The sequence below is a fragment of the Argentina silus genome (assembly GCF_951799395.1).
Source record: "Argentina silus genome assembly, chromosome: 15".
Lineage (NCBI taxonomy): Eukaryota > Metazoa > Chordata > Actinopteri > Argentiniformes > Argentinidae > Argentina > Argentina silus.
Genome location: NC_139669.1, coordinates 2,554,646 through 2,574,904, shown reverse-complemented (window position 1 = coordinate 2,574,904; position 20,259 = coordinate 2,554,646). Strand labels below are relative to the sequence as shown.

Sequence of the window (20,259 nt, the reverse complement as noted above, 5' to 3'; positions counted from 1 at the left end):
TTACAGTCAAATATGTAACATTGCAAATAGAGAGGGGGACGGGGCTCATAAAATACAACGCAATACAACTTTGAATGGCAGTTTCTTTAGTGTTGACTGGTTTGGGGGGGTCCTCTCTTCCCGGTTTGAGCATGCGCAGTTAGATTTACCAAAAATTGCATTGGTTGTCACGTTGGAAAGTTCAGTCCAATCAAAACAAGTTTAATTTTCACAATACAAAATTGTGAATCAGATTTTCAGACGATGGCGACCGCAGAGCCGGTAAGTGAGTCTATGGTTCACCTTAAAATGCTGATAAAACACCACATTATGGCATATTTAGACCAAGTGATCAAATGCAATTATATTCGTAGGCGCTATGTCGCTAACAACCCACAGTGGTGAACTACAATAGCGAGTTCATGATCGTGATGGGATGATGACAACTGGCGAGTGGTTGTTGATATCCCGACTTTTCGGAGGCTCTCAAACCACGCACCAGCAAACGGTTTAGCTAGCAAGATCATCGACTGAGTGTGGACTAACGAGGAGACATTGACACTAGCATTAGCCACATTCCGGTGACTAGCATCATTAGCTAGTCACTGTTCTTGTTGTCAGTAGTTGACTTGACCCGATGTTGACAGCGCAGGGTTTACAACTGACCTGGCATGCTGGGGTAGCCACCGCCCCCTCTGTCGTGGCACTAACCGAGACCGTGGTTCTCGTCTGTCTGCCTGCCTAGCTTCGGTTGTTAACAGTACAAGTTAAACAATGTGTAAGCTACCAGCTCGGTACTGTGTAGCTTGCTTTACACTGTAGCTGCAGCAATAACCCTCCGTCATTGATGGCATCAGTTCATCCCGTTGTGTGTTTCCTTCGTTTACGACAGCAACTGATGGGGCGACAGCAGGATCAGAAACGATGCCTTGCCTTTTGATTGTCAGCTGTTTATAACTTGTGGCTGTGCCCCCCTGTATGCCTAGCTGGCATAGGCTACTCAATATGGTCAATGTTCCATATTGCCCCTGTGATATGTCTGCTATATCTGAGTTCAAAGCTAATGCACTTAGATCTCAGTGTGCCGTATACTCTGCTACTCTGTAACATAGGCTACTCAATACTGTTAATGTTCCGTATTGCCCCTGATATGTCTGCAGTAGCTGAGTTTAAACCCAGTGTGCCGTATAAGCTACTCTGTGTGGGATGTGAGAAATGACACCTTGACCTCCCTCTCTACAGGAATCCACTTTAAATCCCTCTGAGGATGAAAAAGGTGAAACAACTGGTCAAGACATTGTCCCGAGTCCTGAAGATTACATCAAACATCCACTACAGAACAAGTACAGTATTCATTTATTATCAATCTGGAGTTACAAATTCAACTTGAGTTTGGTGTTGTAAAGTTTTGAACACGTTTCTTTCCAGTAACAGGATGGCCTTCAGTTTGAACACAGCGCTGCCTCGACAGTCCTGGTCGTGTTAGACCTCGGCTACATTGTCTTGATACATATCATGTGTCATCATGTCATGTTATGGCCAACATCCATGAGGCTTGACTTGGACTTTTGTTGTGTGTTTTTGTTGGTTTCTCTAAATACAGATGGGCCCTTTGGTTTTTTAAGAACGACAAAAGTAAAACATGGCAGGCCAACCTCCGTCTCATCTCCAAGTTCGACACAGTGGAGGATTTCTGGGCGTAAGTATGTCACCGTCCGCCTTCACCGTTCGTCTTGCTCTCCAGATCTGTGAGCTTCAGACAAAGGCGGACATTTTGTGGACAGTTTTGTTTTGACTTCCTCCGCTCAGAATCGAGATATTAGCAATTGTGGGTTCGGAGATTAGAACAGATCTAATTATCTTTTTTTTTTTGTGAAAAAAATCAAGTGATGTACAGAGAGAGAGATACATTGAGTCCATAATATGGAGATAAAATGGAATAATGTAATAAAGTATCGTAAGATAAGGCTGTGCTTGCGCTCCGCTTCCTCGCTCTCATGCCCTCTCCCGCGCTTCGCTCCAAACCGCTCCCCGCTCGCGCGCAGGATTTATTGGAATACGTGCAAAAATATTGTGCTCGTTTTCTGCCACGAATGTCGTGATGCGAGAGTTACTGAGGCGCAGCGGTGGTGTGAGAGGAGGCCGACGCGCAGGTCTTTCTGAATGTCTGTTCCACGCTCCTTTCACATCCCTTCCGCTCCGCTCCACACCTCTTCGTCCGTGCTCCTCTCCGCTCACCTGCTCCGGGACGGACTCTCTGAAAGCATGTCGCGTGTGCTTTGAACTCTCTATTTTGTGCGGCGCTAGACAAAGTGCTGTAATTAAGTAGGCCCTGCCAAAAAACTTGCACCACTTTCACCTTGATGGCAAGAGGCTGTCATAAGGTTTTAGTTTTTACACTGTGTGTTAATGTTTTTCTTCTTCTTTCCCTCAGGCTTTATAATCACATTCAGCTCTCCAGTAACCTGATGTCTGGTTGTGACTACTCACTTTTCAAAGTAAGGAGGACTCTCCCTGCGCTGCCTTCTAATTTCATACTTGCTCCTCAAACAAAGTTTATCTCTGTGTTTTGCTACTTCAGTATGTATAACACAACATTTTGGAATAGTTCCGATTAGGGTCAGTAGCCTACAGTGCCAATTCCTGTTGGTTCAATTTCAATTATTGCACAAGCGTGACAGGTCAGCAACTTTCTCTCTACTGTACTGTTTTTAACTTTGTAATTATACCAAGTCATCTTGGAAATGGTTCAGGATGAGGGTAATGGTAGTAGTACCAATTCCTGTTATTGCACAAGAATGAAAGGTCTTTCCCAGTGGCGTTTTGACAGAATCTCTCAGCTGTGACAGGAGTTGGTCATCAAGTCCAAGGTCTCGGTTTGGCCTGGGGCTTTAGCTTTCACTCAAAGGTCAAAGGACTCCAACCACCACTGGTCTCCGTGCTGTGACTGCAGCTCAGGGAGGGATTACTCAACGTTATGGACATGATCAGTTGTCAAGGCATCGCCCAATAGTTGCAGGGCGTCCTTAACGACATTCAAACGGGAAGGATTCAGTTTTGGATGCGTTGTTACTCAACTTTGGTTGACAAAAACCAGAATTGCAGAGAACGGATTTGTCGTGGGGTGTACGTGGATTCAAAGCCAAAATGTAAGACTGTGATGTCATTTAGGTTATGTTTCTTTGCTGATGAGGGGGGGGGGGGGGGGGGGGGGGGGGTAACTTTAGAGACCTGTCAATTTGACCTTTGACCTCTCAGCCCGGTGTCCTGTATTTGGTTGCAGGATGGCATCGAGCCCATGTGGGAGGACGAGAGGAACAAGCTGGGGGGCCGGTGGCTGATCACACTGTCCAAACAGCAGCGCAGGGCCGACCTGGACCGCTTCTGGCTGGAAACGGTCGGTCAATGTGTGTGCGCACACACACACACACACACACACACACACACACATACATACATACATACTCAGGCCTCTTCATATTAATATTCACTTACATGTTTATCCTCTGGCACACAAGCACATGTCATGCTCATACATACATACATACATACATACATACAGTGCCTTCAGAAAGTATTACGTTTGGTGCAGTGAATTCAGCAAAGAAAGTGGCTGGAAATGTGTATTTGGTTTTACTACAAAGCATTAAGTTTGGTGCAAATCCAGCACATGCAATGCAGTTTCCGCACCATCTCTCGTGTGAAGAATAGTGGTAGCTGCATCAAGTTCTGGGTATGTTTGTCACTGGCAGGGACTGGGGAGTTTGTCAGGATCAAGACAAATTTATGAAATTTGCTGAGTTGGTAGTGACATCCTAATCTACACAGTATGTAATTGATTCCTATGCAAATCAGAGACCCTATAAAAACAAATATGAATTCAAAAATTACATGAATTATTATCCTTGCATTAAGATGGGCTCAATTCAACTTTTTGAGTGATTTGTTGATGACATTTTAGCATTTTAGCTAATTTTAAGAGTGTCATAACAAAGGCTCTGAATACTGATGTACATGAGGTATCTCTGTATTTCAATTTCAATAGATTTACCGAAATCTTTTCGCTTTGTCATTCTGGGATATTGTGTGTGGATTGATGGCAAATTCTTTCAATTTAATCAATTTTAATTCTACAACACAACAAAGTGTGGAAAAAGTGAAGGGGTCTGACTACTTTCCGAAGGCGCTGTACGCAAAGTTATCTGACCATGTTTAGCTGTTGTCAAAGTGTTCTTTTATAGACTTCCGTGTGTGTTGCAGCTGTTGTGCCTGGTGGGCGAAGCCTTCGATGACCACAGTGACGACGTCTGCGGGGCTGTCATCAACATCAGAGCCAAAGGGGATAAGTTGGCGATATGGACGACAGACTATGAAAACAAGGACGCCATAACGCACATAGGGTGAGTGGAAGATGCCCGTTAACTCGCCTGAGAAATATATAAATATGCTAATACGATATTGTAACACCCTGCTGATGTTTACCAATTCAGAAGAACGAAGAGTCCTGTTTTTTAAGTTTGACTTTTTGACAGCTTTTAGGAAAAATCAAACGCACCTTGTTTTGACGCAGCCAAACTGTTCTACAGAGGGCAATGCAACACTGAGCTGCTTTGTTGACCTGTTTACCTGTTTCTCCAGGCGTGTGTATAAGGAGAGGTTAGGCGTGCCCCAGAAGGTCATCCTTGGATACCAGTCACATGCAGACACCGCTACCAAGAGTGGCTCCACCACCAAGAACAAGTTTGTCGTCTGAGGAATCGCACCTCGCACAGCATCGTGGGAGTTGTGGTTTGTGTTTGTTTACTTTGTTCTGCTCTGTTCCGTTTACGTGGTGTTCGTCATGGTGCCGGCCCTGCGACAAAATTCACTAAATTAAAACCAAAGCTTCGACAAGGAGGTTTGGACTGCCTCAACTCGGTCAACTGCATTAGAATACCAAGATCAAATGGACTCATTCATATCTACCGGTTCGCTGCTCTATAGCAAACCCCCCTTTACCATGTCTTGGATGAAGGACAGAGTAACCACCAAGTATTGAAATGCAGTAAATATGTCCTCCACACAATAGTGGGATTGGGATTAGTTTCATTACCATATTATTTGGATGTGATTGTACCAAATTAATTTGGTTGTTTCTTCTTGTGGAGGATATTCAGCTGCTATTCTGATGTTTTATCTCTGTTTTATGTGCAACAGCAGTGCGTTAGCGGCTTAGCTATCCCTCATGTTTATTTAAGTGTATCAAGTCTCAGTAGCTGTACTTTTCTCCATTTATTTCGGTCAGTATACCATATTGTTAACTCTTGTTAACTGTATGTTTTTATTTGTTTGTTTTCTGTATTTGTTGTCCTTCTTTGTATCTGTCCTGCTTACATTTGAGGTGCTTTGATAAAGTGTGTATGTCAGCTGTACTTATTCACTGGTGGCCTATTGTGTTGGATGTTCCAGTGTGACTGAATGCTTTGATTTAAAAGCCTGCCGTGCTCCTATGAACATGGATGTACAAAAGATATGTGTAAATAAACATGTACAGTGAGTTGTCTTTACTCTGAACGTGCACTGTTTTTTTTTGTTTTTTTTTTACTTATCTCTGGAACCCCCCCCCCCCCCAGTTATAACTTTAACAGTGTTATTGAATTAATTGCTTAACACATGAAAGGCTTCTCCAGTTAGAAGAGGTAGCTAAGCGCTATGGGAGATGGACGGACAATGATGTCTCTTAGATAGTTTATTTGTTACAGAACAACTTTGTTCTCACATCACATCTAGATGTATAACCCCCCATCAGTTCATGATGATGGTGGAACATGCTCAACTGTGGATCCTTCAAAGAGTTGGACAGGTGCTTAAAGCCAAGGAAAAAAATAATTGTGAAATATCAGAAAGGACCAACACTTGTCCCGAGGTTCAATTGAGGCAGCATTGGTACATTTGGTACATTCTGAGAAAAAAATAACACACTGGTGAGCTCGGCAACACAAAAAGGCCACGGAAGATAACAGTGGTGGATGATCGCAGGATCCTTCACATGGTAAAGAAAAACCCCTTCACAAAATCCAGCCAAGTGAAGAACACTCTTCAGGAGGTAGGCATATTATTATCCAAGTCTACCATAAAGAGAAGACTTCACAAGAGCAAATACAGAGGGTGCACAAGGTGCAAACCATTCATAAGCCTCAAGAATAGAAAGGCCAGATTAGACTTTGCCAAAAAAACATCTAAAAAAGCCAGCCCTGTTCTGGAACAGCATTCTTTGGACAGATTAAACTAAGATCAACCTGTACCAGAATGAGGGGAAGAAAAAAGTATGGAGAAGGCTCGTAACTGCTCATGATCCGAAACATACCACATCATCTATAAAACACGGTGGAGGCAGTGTGATAGCATGGGCATGCATGGCTTCCAATGGCACTGGGTCACTAGTGTTTATTGATGATGTGACAGAAGACAGAAGCAGCCGGATGAATTCTGAAGTGTTTAGGGATATACTGTCTGCTCAGATTCAGCCAAATTCAGCAAAGTTGATTGGACGGTGCTTCACAGTACAGACGGACAATGACCAAAAACATACTGCGAAAGCAACCCAGGAGTTTTTTAATGCAAAGAAGTGGAATATTCTGCAATGGCCGAGTCAATCACCTGATCTCAACCTGATCAAGCATGTATTTCACTTGCTGAAGACAAAACTAAAGGCAGAAAGACCCACGAACAAACAACAACTGAAGACAGCTGCAGTAAAGGCCTGGCAAAGCATCACAAAGGAGGAAACCCAGCATTTGATGATGTCCATGGGTCCCAGACTTCAGGCAGTCATTGCCTGCAAAGGATTCTCGACAAAGTATTAAAAGTTTCCATTTTATTTATGATTATGTTAATTTGTCCAATTACATTTGACTGTGTATAAAAATGGTTGCAATTCCTAAACATTTCATACAATATGTTTGTTCCACCCCTTGAATTAAAGATGAAAGTCTGCCCTTCAATTGCATCTCGATTGTTTCATTTCAAATCCATTGTGGTGGCGTACAGAGCCAAAATTATGAAAATTGTGTCACTGTTCAAATATTTCCGGACCTAACTGTATACCTAAATCCATTTTTGTTTTTGAAACTTAACTTAGTGGGTGGTAACCTTATTCACAGTTCAACCATTTGCATATCAAGTATGTGAATATAGGACCAGAACAGATGGGTTTACATAACAAGCTATTTAAGCAGATATGTTTATACAGTATGTTGCACGTGGGTGAGATCTTTCTATTCTACGGTCAATCATGGTGTGATTCTGTCTACTGACCACAGGGAGGCAGTATGGCTACACTATACGCAGCTCCCTTGTACTATACATATACTATATACTATACAACCTCATGTTTCCATGATAGGCGCTTTGGGAGAAGGACATTGAGATTCCAATCAATTTGTCTGAGTCTCCATCATATGTACACTGGGGGACGTGATATCTGCAAATGGCAGTTGGGGAAGTTTTTATAAAAAATAAAAAATAAATCCCCCCACCGCCCACCGCCTCCCCAAATGCCTCAGGCAACTGTCAACTTCCCGCTCAGCAACTTGTGTATTGGTGTACAGAGAGGACAGAGGGAGTTGAACCGTGCGCCTTGCTATCAAAGTGAGGTGTTTCTGTTGAGTTTACGACCCCACAAATCGACAGTCTCTTCAGGCACACCCAACATGACAGGCTCCAAGTACCTCTAGACAGGCTGTCCACATGAAGTGTGCAGGACAGGAGGACCCCTCTCCACACTGTGATGGGGATGTCACTGAACTATTGTCATGTCGTCAACAAAGCCAATGCTGTGAAGCAGGAAGTACAGTATGACTCTTTGTCTGCTGAAGTGTGCTTTTAAACACTGTCCCCAACCCCCAACCCTAACCTTAACCTCACTCCTAACCATAACCCCCAACCCTAACCTTAACCTCACTCCTAACCATAACGCCCAACCCTAACCTTTTTTTTTTTTTTTTTTTTACAAGATAAACATTTTTTTTTCTTTGCAGCATGGCCATACAGTATGGACCCTATTCTCCTCTCATTGTGAGTGCATCTCAACCTGCTCTCACTATAAGGTCTGTATAGAGCACACATACTTAATAAATGTAGTGGGATTACCAGGTGCACTATCCCATGCGAGAGCTGGCAGGCTTTCAGAGCTGGAACGATCTGATTGCCCTGTTTCTGTCTCCTCGCTGGGAAGCAAACACACATCCTGTCATTTGTCTTGCACTGAGACCTCTGGTGCCGTTTAGGGGCCCTAGATGTAGACTTAACAGGATAATAGATGGGCTGGTGGGGAAAATGCGGCTGTTTGGGAAAAGCGGCCCTTTTATTTATGCAAATTATGCAGACTCACATCCACACACACACACACACACACACACACACACACACACACACACACACACACACGTGCCTTATCATGAAATGTTTCACCTTACCCAAAGACGCAGACTCAGTTTGAACAATTCATGGAGAGGTAGTGGGAGGTTATATTGCCCATGATCTAGAGAGATTGTGCTTTCTCTTTCCTTCCCCCTCTTTCTCTCCCTCTCAGTGGCATCACTAGGCCTGGGCTTGGATGTTTTTGTCTCGTCCCAATGTTTTTTGCTCGTTTTTTTTTTTCTTAGACACAGAGAGCAGCAGAAGAGTGGGTAATGGAGAGAGACTCAGAACAGAGAGGAGAGACAGTAATAGACAAGAACCTTAGACAGCAACAGACAACATCCAGAGAGAGAGAGAGAGAGAGAGAGAGAGACAGAAGAGGACAGATGGAGAGAGAACAGAGGTGGGTTAAAAAAAAAAAAAGTACAACATTCCCCAGCAGTTACTTAGTCAAATGAGCTCCCTGCTTCCGACACTTTCAACGGTAACTGCTGGCATGATGTGGTGTGATGTGGAAGTCCTCCGGTCTGGAATGCATTCCCCTAAGCTTCCACTATTATCCGTCTCTGAGCCCTCTCAACAGGCAGGAGTTTCTGACCCAGTTTTCAGCCCATGCTGTTTGAAGGTGCTGCAGATTTACATCAGGTAATGCTGGGAACAGGCCCAGAGAATGCTTAAGGTCCATCTCCTGACCTCCGGTTTACCATCAGATCGTGCACAGACGGTGTTTCCCCAGCAACTTATCCATACATTAAACTTCAATGTAGCCTATGTGCTGGAGCAGAGCAGAGACGTTTGCAGATAACTATTTGGATGTGTTTCACTGGCAGTAAAGATCAACTACTTTGAGTGTTTGCTTGGGCCTGCCTAGGGGGCCAGCTGGGCAGGGCTGGCCCTTTAAGGAGTATTCCATTGGTCCTATTCTGCCATACAAACCCAATCATGTATTTGATACAGTATCTTTATGATGCATTCAATGTTTCAAAGTTGTGTGTTTTTGTAATGTAGCGCTCTTATTGCATATCTGAATGGTATCATCAAGTAAGTGGCGTATGGTATGGGATATTGTTGTGCATTTGCTGTAAATGTACTCCCCTTGTACTCCCATTGTGAGTGAAGATGATGTATAAAAAAAACCGGTTTAAACCAGCTCCACTGTGTTTTGAGGAGGGGTGTGTGCTTGTGCTATCGATCTGGCTGTTCTGTCATTCCTGATGGTGACAATGGTGACTGAGATTAGGGTCTGGAGTAGTGTCTGTTGGCCTTTAAGGGGGGATAATGGGGAAAAAACCGTGTTAATTGCCCTTGACTGTTGAAAGTAAATTAATTATTGATCGCATTCTCTACTACTCTTCTGTACTTACATACCGTTACAAATCCTTTTATCTTCTCTCTGTGTAAGTACATTTCCTCTTCTGTTTCCATCGTTATGCAGGCCCGGCAAGCCCACGGACTGCTAACCATCTCATTAGTCAAAGTGCTGTTTATTTTGCTGTTAGTATTTGTATGGGAGCTTTTGAAAAATAACACTGAGTGGGTTCTTTGGCTGCCTCTCTCTCTCTCTCTCTCTCTCTCTCTCACACACACACACACACACACACACACACACACACACACACATACATACATACACTCTCTCTCTCGCTCTCTCTCTCTCTCTCTAACCCCCACAGAGGCGGTAACAAATAAATAAAGAGAGAGAAAGAGAGAGAGAGAGAGAGAGGGCAGGGGAGCGGAGCGAATGAATAAAATCAGGTTTGAGGACCAAAGGCTGTGTCTTTAACTGATGATGGTGAATACAAAGGCGGTGCAGACAGGACCTGCATCATTATTCTCTCTATTGATTTTCTCCTTCAGCCTGTAAAAAGAAAGCCACCCCCTGTTTGAAATGAACTATAAACACAGTACAACATGATATAACTGTGTATCAGCTCTACTACATGGCAAGCCTTCTGGATTAAAGCTGTAACTTAAAAGGGCCTTGGTGTGTAGTGTGTGTGTGTGTGTGTGTGTGTGTGTGTGTGTGTGTGTGTGTGTGTGTGTGTGTGTATGGTTGTGTGTTTTGGCATGTGGGTTGGTGTGTCTGTGTGTGTGTGTGTGTGTGTGTGTGTGTGTGTGTGTGTGTGTGTGTGTGTGTGTGCAAGCATGCAAGTGTGTGGAATGTCAAATGACTTTCCTGAGCAAGACTCTAAACAAAATCTACAATAAATGTGCATTTTGTTAGAAATCAGAATCAATATATATTTATTGATTATTTCTGGTGCATTGCCTGTTAGCCTGGTTCAACAACATTAAACCTGATTAACTAGAGCAAGACAGTTAGTTACAAATCTTTGAGAATATAACATAAATAATAACAAATTCCTATTGAAAGGGTGTGGCCCATGCCCATGCTTGTAGCGTGGTGCATCTAATGTATTACATTACCCATAATGCTCTGTGCAAGGTATCGTTGTTGGTTTTAGTAAAGATTGTTCATCAGGCTAAATCCATTGCTTCTACTGTCTCTTACACCTCTCTGATGGGATGACTTAATTATCCAAGTGCCTTGTTTGTTCTTGTGCCTGTTCAAATCTTATGAGAGAAGAGGAGACCTTTCTGTTCTGTATGTCTGGCCTCATTAATGAGAGCAGTGGAGGAAGGAGGTGGCTCCTGTTACTCTGGAGCTCAAATGGGTTTTGCTGCGTTCCGGCAACTAGAATGATGTCTTTTCATTCTCTCCGTGAGAGGTGTTTTTGGATTTTTTTTGCTCGAATTCTACTTCTTTTGAAAGCCACACAGAGCAGTTTGAATTGAGAATAAAACCATCGAGGAAGTCTATGTGGTTCTTGGCAGATATATGTATAAAAATATACATATATAAAAATATACATATATCCCTAGCAATTAACATAATTTTGACACAAACATACAGTACAGTGATATTACTGAGATGAAATGTAAAAAGTATCATTAAGGATAGCATGTGATCAGGGTCCTGTGAGGCTCTCTTGTGGATTTATATTTATATATATATATGCCATTTAGCTGACACTTTTATCCAAAGCAACTTACATTGCAGTGAGTGCATACATTCTTCAGTATATATGGTCGCAGCAGGAATCAAACCCACAACCTAAGCGTTGTTAGCACCATGCTCTATCAACTGAGCCACAGAGGACCACAGATTTAACCCAGGTTTTAAAAACCTTTGGAACTTTGATTTCTTTTGTCAGACATTAAACACAATCTGAGAGAAAAAGTGAACATCTTGAATTCTGACTGTCCTCGAGCCGAAGCCTTGATGGCAATCAACATTTTTTTCTGTAAGTCAGTAATCCTGAGAAGGTTGTTTTGGGTGAGGGGTCCCTTGTGTCTGGACTTTCCTTTCTACTTTTCCATTACATGTCATTATGAATGATTCAACAGTCACCATGTTCCAAATACAGGGCCATTTATTTTTCATATCTGCTTTATCCCAAATCCTCTCTTTCTCTCCCTTCTCTCTCTCTCTCTCTCTCTCTCTCTCTCTCTCTCTCTCTCTGTCTGTCCCTTCTCTCTCTCCCTTCTCTCTCTCTCCCTTCTCTCTCTCTCCCTTCTCTCTCTCTCTCTCTCTCTCTCCCTTCTCTCTCTCTCTCTCTCCCTTCTCTCTCTCTCTCTCTCTCTCTCTCTCTCTGAACCAAACATCCCAGTTGGATCATGTGCCAGCACAGCGCTCTACTGGATTCTCCCATCGGAGGATAAAGTGCCATGTAGGCATTTTCTAACCCGCGTGGCCCTGCCCGCCCCAGCTTGTGACGCCTTCATGAATAGTGGATGAAGTGCCACTGATGGACTGTTTTTTTTTTTTGCAATGGCATTTCAATGCATGAGTCACCGTGGAAAAATGACACTTTAGCTCAATCTGTAGCATGCCATTGTTACCCTATAGTCAGTAACACAGGAGAACTCTGGTAGCAAAACAGCAAGTTACCGTAGAATACTGGAATCTCGGTATTCTCTATCTAACTGATCTCCAATATAATCTCTTTAGTCTCTGATCTCCAGTTTAGTTCAAGTGCCCCACCATATATATAGGTGATGTTAAGGAGCACTTGCTAAAACTGAGAGCAGATGCCCTCATGGTCCTTATTTCCAATGGTGGCAGAACAAGAAAAACAATTTATGTGCATCAATAAATGATTCTGTTGAACTACATGATCTTATTATGTGGTTGAGTTAGCCTCATTATCAAGAGCCTTACTGTATACCACTCAGGATATTAGCGTCTGCTAAATGCCTAGAATATCAAATGCTATAAATGCCTATGTAAGCTGTACACTGTCACAGGAGGAGAGGATGAGGAGGTGATCTGTGTGTGTGTGTGTGTGTGTGTGTGTGTGTGTGTGTGTGTGTGTGAATGTAAAGGGAGGAAGCAGCCAAGCATTTCCAGTTCTTCCCACGCCTTGAATGCAGTGATTTCCTTCCCCCTCCCTCTCCTTGACTGCTATCACCTCAGCTCCTGCACTCTAAGCTGGTGCGCCATCGTTCTCCAACTCCTTCAATCATCTTTCTGCACGCTCCACAGCAGCTCTCTCGCTCTCTCTCTCTCTCTCTCTCTCTCTCTCTCTCGCGCTCTCTCTCTCTCTCTCGCTCTCTCTCTCTCTCTCTCTCTCTTTCTCATATGTCCATCTCTCTCTCTCTCTCGCTCTCTCTCTCTCGCTCTCTCTCTCTCTCTCTCTCTCTCTCTCTTTCTCATATGTCCATCTCTCTCTCTCTCTCTCTCTCTCTCTCTCTCTCTTTCTCATATGTCCATCTCTCTCTCTCTCTCTCTCTCTCTCTCTCTCTCTCTCTCTCTCTCTCTCTCATGCTCTTTCACTTAACGACGACAGGTGAGCGTGACAAGCTCATTTAGCAAAACGTGTTTTCATTCGAGAGCTGCTGCTTTTTTTTCTCCAAAACAGTTCAAAATCGGGATCTCTCGCTTCCCCCCCCCCTCACTCTCTCCACACCTCCCTCTGACCCAACACCACATGACTCTGCTCTCTTTATCACCACTCACTAAGTCTTGGTCACCACAGGCTAATTTGAGAGGGTGTCACCAGTGTGTGTGTGTGATAAGCACCTCACAATGAGCAGCACCTTCTCTCTTTTTCCGGTGGCAGGACAAATGAATCTCATTTGCGTCATCGCCTAGAGACTTTGTTCCTGTTCATTCTCCTGTCGAACAAAACAAGGCCCTGTTTGTTTGGTTATCCAAAAGTTGAAATTACAAACACAAACACCAGCGGCTCAGTGTGGGCTTAGCGAGAGTGTGAAGGACGCTTCTTTAATGATGAATGTGGCCTTCTCAACATCACAGAGAAACCAGGTGCACCACATAGACACCTATTGGAACTCACGAGACTTTTTATGTGAACTATCTCTGAGATATGCCTGACTGAGGATCATCCCCCATATGAGGCAAAACGTAGCAGAAAAAAATATCATGTTTGTCAGCAAACAACAAACGACCATAGAACAACAAAAACAGCAGGGGGCCCCATACCCCAGTCTTTATTCACTCCAGTGCTTTGATTGCACACACACACACCTACACACACACACACACACACACACACACACACACACACACACACACACACACACACACACACACACACACACTCACACACACACACATACACACACACACACACACTGTGCAACTGTTTATCATAGAAAATGTATTATTAATACCCATGCCTGCAAAATATTGACCCCGGTATTTGTCTAACGTAATCATGTTTATTTTATCTCCCGGTAGCATGTAAATCATGCTAAATCAGCTTTAATTGCAGAGAAGTGAGATTGTGTATTCTGTAGAGTTGGCTAGTGGGAGAAAGATTCAAGGGCAGGGGTATTTTTTTCTGTTGCTTTCCGGGAATTTTATGTGGAGTAACACTTGCCATAGTGAGTACTCTGGCGATACATTCTGTTGTGTGATATTTTTGCCTCCTTCCTTTGTGCAAGTGTTGGGAATCGTTGCTCCTTTAATAGGGACTCTGTAAATGAACTCTGTAAATGGACTCTGTAAATGGACTGTACTGTAAATGGACTGTACTGTAAATGGACTCTGTAAATGGACAGAAACACACTTTGTGAATTATATCACACTCAAACATATACATCAGGCACTGACCTTTGGCTAGGGAGAGTGTACATTTGGGGTTAGGGTTAGGGTTAGGGTTAGGGTTAGGGTCAGGGTTAGGGTTAGGGTTAGGGTTAGGGTTAGGGTCAGGGTTAGGGTTAGGGTTAGGGTTAGGGTTAGTGTCGTACTGTTATGTACCGTGCGTACATTTACTAGCCTTTTTTATTAGTATTGTATAACACGCACATCAACGATGCCACTTATAGAAACATCTGTAGCCTGCTGCTATTCATGGTTAGTTGCAGGAAGATTTTATCTGTCCTGTTCGTATGACTGTTTTGACAAATGAGCTTCCAAGATGACACACGATATGATATTAACATTTTATTATGCCTAATGATGTGGATGATCAGGGATATGTAGATAATCAATCATCTCCTTTCATTTCATTTATAGAATGACAATATGGTATGACTTTAACTTGGCCCCATGTATGAGCGTATGCACATCTATATTAGGTCATTAAAACTGTAATGCATGTATAATGTGCAGCTGAAGCAAACTGTCATGTTGCCAAAAGCAATAAAGCTGTACTTGTGAGTGTGAGCTATGCTATACTCAAATAGGGACTCTTTTCAAAACATGACGTTTAAACGATTGTGTGGCATCACAATGTATATATGTTCCACATCATTTACAATTATGTTGATTATTATTATTATTATTATTATTATTATTATTATTATTATTATGACAATTTGTTATTGTTGAGAGTAGCCATTTTGAGAGAGTAACATTACCGTGTGTTCAGAGGAGGCCCTATGCAGCGTCCTAGGGTTTCTCACAGGGGAAAATAAGACAGTAAAATAGCAATAACAGTTGGAGAGTCTACTCTATCACCATCCCTCCTTGGCAGAGCTTACGCTCCAGGATGACTGGGTTTGGCTTGGGGAGTTGGCTATGCAAGATAAATGTCCCCCTATCTGACATATTCAGAGACATTTCAGGTTAAGAGTGTGGCTCACAGAGGCACAGAGGAGAGAGGCGCCTCATTGAGGCTTTCAATCTGTGGCCAAGGCTTTAGTTCAGTATCTTAACCACTACTGAATGTCCCACTGGTACACTCGCCAGGCAAGTAAGCATAAAGTGATGGTTTAGTGCAGAGGTAGTGTGTGTGTGTGTGTGTGTGTGTGTGTGTGTGTGTGTGTGTGTGTGTGTGTGTGTGTGTGTGTGTGTGTGTGTGTGTGTGTGTGTGTGTGTGTGTGTGTGTGTGTGTGTGTGTGTGTGTGTGTGTGTTGGAAAGGCATCTACATTACAATCAGTCCCCCAGCTTGGTCGGACCATTTTCCTTTTGCGTCTCAACCTTAAGCGCCTGGTGGGCAGGAGCCTCGGCCCCTCAAGGTTCTCAGGCAGCCATCACATTCATGTCAGTGCACTCGGGTGGAAGTGACACACTGGGCCTCACACTGGGCAGGGCTAGACAGGCAGCAGAGGCTGGGACTGATGGAGGTAGGCACGTCAACACACACACACACACGCACGCACGCACGCACGCACGCACGCACGCACGCACGCACGCACACACACACACACACACACACACATACACACACACATGATGGATATGGAGTCTGACAGACAGAATTATGGAGTTGGTACTGCAGAGCTGAGCCTCAGAGTAGATAATACTGTACCCAGTCCAGTTCAAAGTAAAAAAGGTGACCCACACCCGAACCCTATCAAAGTTTGCTTTTCATCAGAGCAAGGTCTTGGCGGTGTGTTAGCAGGCTGAGTTGTTACATATGGACAGACAGACACAAAACCTGCACACTTTATCAATAGCATTTCATATTCTGCAATAGTTATTATTGATTTCATATTTATTTTGTATATGAGTGTTATGACGCATACCATTTATATAGTATATATATAAATATGAATATATAGCATATATATATATATATATATATATATATATATATATATATATATATATATATATATATATATAGGTTCTTTGATTATAGTATAGTTGTTATAGTGCCCTTATTTTAGTGCAAATTTAGCCACATGTGTAGTACGTGATCCTCTCCACACGTACATTTAGAGTTGGAAGCAGAGTTGTAGACACCTCTGACTCTGGAGGTCACTATTCTCACGGCTCTGAGTACAGTAGTAACCTATTGGGCAGCTAATTGGACGAACAACCATAGGTCCTGCTCCTCGTAACCTTAAACAGCTTCAACGTTGGCCTAAATGATTTCATGGCAAGGGCACATCCACAATCATTTCCCACTGTAATCTAACATAACGGCAGCATGAAAGACAATGAAAAGTGCAGACGTTGGCGGTAGGACTGATGTTCTGGAACCCTGCCATGGGTTAACAACCGCTGCCTCTCCATTGCCTTGACACATTACCCACATGGGAGGCGTTAGTCCAGCACTCAATAAAAACCCTCAACCTTACCAGGCCCAACAGAACTGCTGACATGGGCTTTCCCCTAATTGGCCATTCCATGTGCCGCAACCCAGTGGAACAACCGTGTGACATGGAGTTGAATGTTAGGGTTTCACGTTGATGGGACTTAGCAGGGTGTGTGTGCGTGTGTGTGTGTGTGTGTGTGTGTGTGTGTGTGCGTGCCTGTCTGTGTATGTGTGTGTGTATGTGTGTGTGTGTGTGTGTGGTGTGTGTGTGTGTGCGCACCTGTGTGTGTGTGTACGTGTACGTGTGTACGTGTGCGCCTGTGTGTGTGTGTACGTGTACGTGTGTACGTGTGCGCCTGTGTGTGTGTGTGTCTGTGTGTGTGTGTGTGTGTGTGTGTGTCTGTGTCTGTGTGTCTGTGTGTCTGTGTGTGTGTGTGTGTGTCTGTGTGTGTGTGTGTGTGTGTGTGTATGTGTGTGTGTGTACATGTGTGGGTGCGTGTGTGTGTGTGTGTACATGTGTGTGTGTGTGTGTGTGTGTACATGTGTGTGTGTGTGTGTGTGTACATGTGTGGGTGCGTGTGTGTGTGTGTGTGTGTGTGTGTGTGTGTGTGTGTCTGTCACTGTTAGGGCCGAGCTGAGGCGTTGTCAAGGCTGGCACCTGTAATGTAATGGAGAACAATAGCGTGATAGACTGCAACAAGACCAGCCGGCGGCGTTCACCTTGAGAAAAGGGTCACGCTCCTCCCTCATAATCCATAAAGCAGCCATAATAGCTTTTCTCCCAGACGTGACCCTTTCAGACTAAAGTAGAACAATAAGGCCTGGTGGGATTTCTACATGCTCACAACCTGAATAAGACACACACACACACACACACACACACACACACACACACAATATATACCTGTAGTTACGCGTACTGTATGCACACACACACACACACTACTCACACGTGCACTCCAGGGGAGGCTGGTAGAGGTGGAAATCGGAGGACGGGCTCATTGTAATACATGGAATGGAATGAGGACCGTTGTCACAGCTTGTTATGAAACATTGAGATTTTGGAGTGTATGATACAGCCAGACAAGGATGAACTTTTGGGCCATTTTCATGACACTAACCGTCAGAGAGTGAGACAGCGAATGTTCCTCTTGATACCAATTAAAAACAAGGAAGGGGATAAAATAACAACATATCAAGTTGTATGAATATTCATGAATAGGAACATCTACAGTTTCCAAGAACACATTTATTCTTGCTCTGACGCTGAATCTTATTAGTTACCAGATGCATGACTTCCTCCTAGGTCATGATGACATCATTTACTCTTCTAGCTGCAGTCCTCTGCTGCTGCACAGCAACATCTGCCGCTGCCTGCCGGCTTTTGTATTCATTTATTCAACCTTTTTTTTCAATTAATTAATTGCAAATCCTTGTTTACAATGATGGCCTGCGGCTGATGACAGGACAAACCAGATTTGGGTTCAAATGGTATTTGAAACCATTTTAAATACTTAGCTGCTCGATTGAGTTTGCCTGGCACAATGGAGCCAATGGAATAGTCTCAAGTACAGTACCAGTCAAAAGTTTGGACACAAACTTGCCAAGAGTGCGTCAAAGCAAAAGGTGGCTAATTTGAAGAATCTAAAATATAAAACATTCTGGTTTGTTTAACACTTTTTTGTTTACTACATAATTCCATATGTGTTCCTTCATAGTTTTGATGTCTTCAATATTAATCTACAATGTAGATAAAGAGAAACCATTGAATGAGAAGGTGTGTCCTTTTGACTGGTACTGTATGTAAACCCTGTCCATCTGGCAAAAATGTCGACACCAACTGACCCCTGACACTGATCTGATGATAAACCATGTGATAAAGTCATTATTAGGCCATCATTGATGCAGAGGGAATTTTATTTTGTAATTGTTATCAGAAATCTGCAGTCAGCTTCTCTACGCCCACTGTCTGCTATGCTCTAGCCAGCTGGACAAAGAGAGCCATTATGAAAGGAGTGAGAAAGAGAAAGAGAGAGAGAGAGAGAGAGAGAGAGAGAGAGAGAGAGAGAGACAGACAGAGAGAGAAAGAGAGAGACAGACCGAGAGAGAGAGAGAGAGAGAGAGAGAGACAGAGAGAGAGAGAGAGAGAGAGAGAGACAGAGAGAGAGAGAGAGAGAGAGAGAGAGAGAGACAGAGAGAGAAAGAGAGAGACAGACCGAGAGAGAGAGAGAGAGAGAGAGAGACAGAGAGAGAGAGAGAGAGAGAGAGAGAGAGACAGAGAGAGCTGCTGTTGAGCTGTCTAAAAGCCTGATGATGTGAAATGAGCTTTGTGGCCTCTGTGTTCGCACTACTCCAAACTCTTCCACCCATCTCTTTCTCTTCCCTCCTCTCTGCCCTCCTTCACACATACCCCCCCCCCACCTCCACAAATCAAATCATATTATATTGTCATTTTTCCATCTTCTCTCTCTCTCTCTCTCTCCCCCCCCCCCCCCCTTTCTTTATCTATTTCCCCAAAGAATGGGGTTTCCGTCTATGATGGAAGACTGAAGGGAGTCTTGTCCCACTCCCAACGGGTAATCCCATCAGATCCGGCACCCACGTCAGACTAAGGACGCTCCGAGTCTGGGCCGTACTTCATCAAAGCCCTCTCCTTCCTATCTGTGCTTTACCTTTGTAGTGGCAGTAGCCGGAGAAGAACAAAGCTCCCTTAGCAAGAGTGTTCAGCACCCAACCGGAATGACATTTCAATGTCACTGAACTGGAAAACTTTCAACAACCGCTTGCCTTGTAGGGGGGGACCTCCTCTCATTTATAATATGACGCAAATGTCACCTGAAAAGAATGTCATAAAAGTCAGGTTCACACACACACACACACACACACACACACACACACACACACACACACACACACACACACACACACACACACACACACAGCGCAGGCGAGACAGCACCCCAGCCCTGTGGTAATTTCACCAATTATCACCGACACAAATGCATCCACCACTGACCAGCATCCGTTTTTCACCAGGTGAAAATTGAGCACTTACTGTACACAGGATGTATGTAAGTGTCTGAACATTTCCCTAGAGAATGTTCACATGGAGGCATTTCTTCCCGTAATGATTAGGGCACAGAGCTTGGTTCAGTCCTTTCAGAAGTGCAAACCCTATTGAAAATCATGGCTTCGTAATGAAATTGGCCTTGTAGTTATGTGTTTGGCTTTGACCTTGGGGAGATTACAGGCCTTGACATGCATGCTGAGGAGTATGAAATAGTCCCCCTTTTCACCCCCTGCCCTACACACACACACACACACACACACACACACACACACACACACACACACACACACACACAC

The 20,259-nt window shown here is 43.7% G+C and overlaps 1 protein-coding gene across 1 annotated transcript; it reads left to right on the top strand.

The window, feature by feature from the left end:
• The first annotated feature begins 156 nt into the window (after nt 1-156).
• Nucleotides 157-5,474, top strand: eif4ea (eukaryotic translation initiation factor 4ea). Its single transcript, XM_083685747.1, has 7 exons — nt 157-261; nt 1,222-1,322; nt 1,583-1,678; nt 2,414-2,477; nt 3,263-3,376; nt 4,240-4,379; nt 4,618-5,474. Exons 1-7 carry the CDS (start codon nt 244-246, stop codon nt 4,730-4,732), a joined length of 648 nt encoding a protein of 215 aa, XP_083541873.1. The 5' UTR covers nt 157-243; the 3' UTR covers nt 4,733-5,474.
• Nucleotides 5,475-20,259: the final 14,785 nt, after the last annotated feature.

Bases quoted from the DNA above. Each gene is read 5' to 3' on its own strand.
- eif4ea (XM_083685747.1), top strand. The intron at 1,679-2,413 runs GTAAGTATGTCA...TCTTTCCCTCAG, and splicing joins ACAGTGGAGGATTTCTGGGC to GCTTTATAATCACATTCAGC. The intron at 2,478-3,262 runs GTAAGGAGGACT...ATTTGGTTGCAG, and splicing joins GTGACTACTCACTTTTCAAA to GATGGCATCGAGCCCATGTG.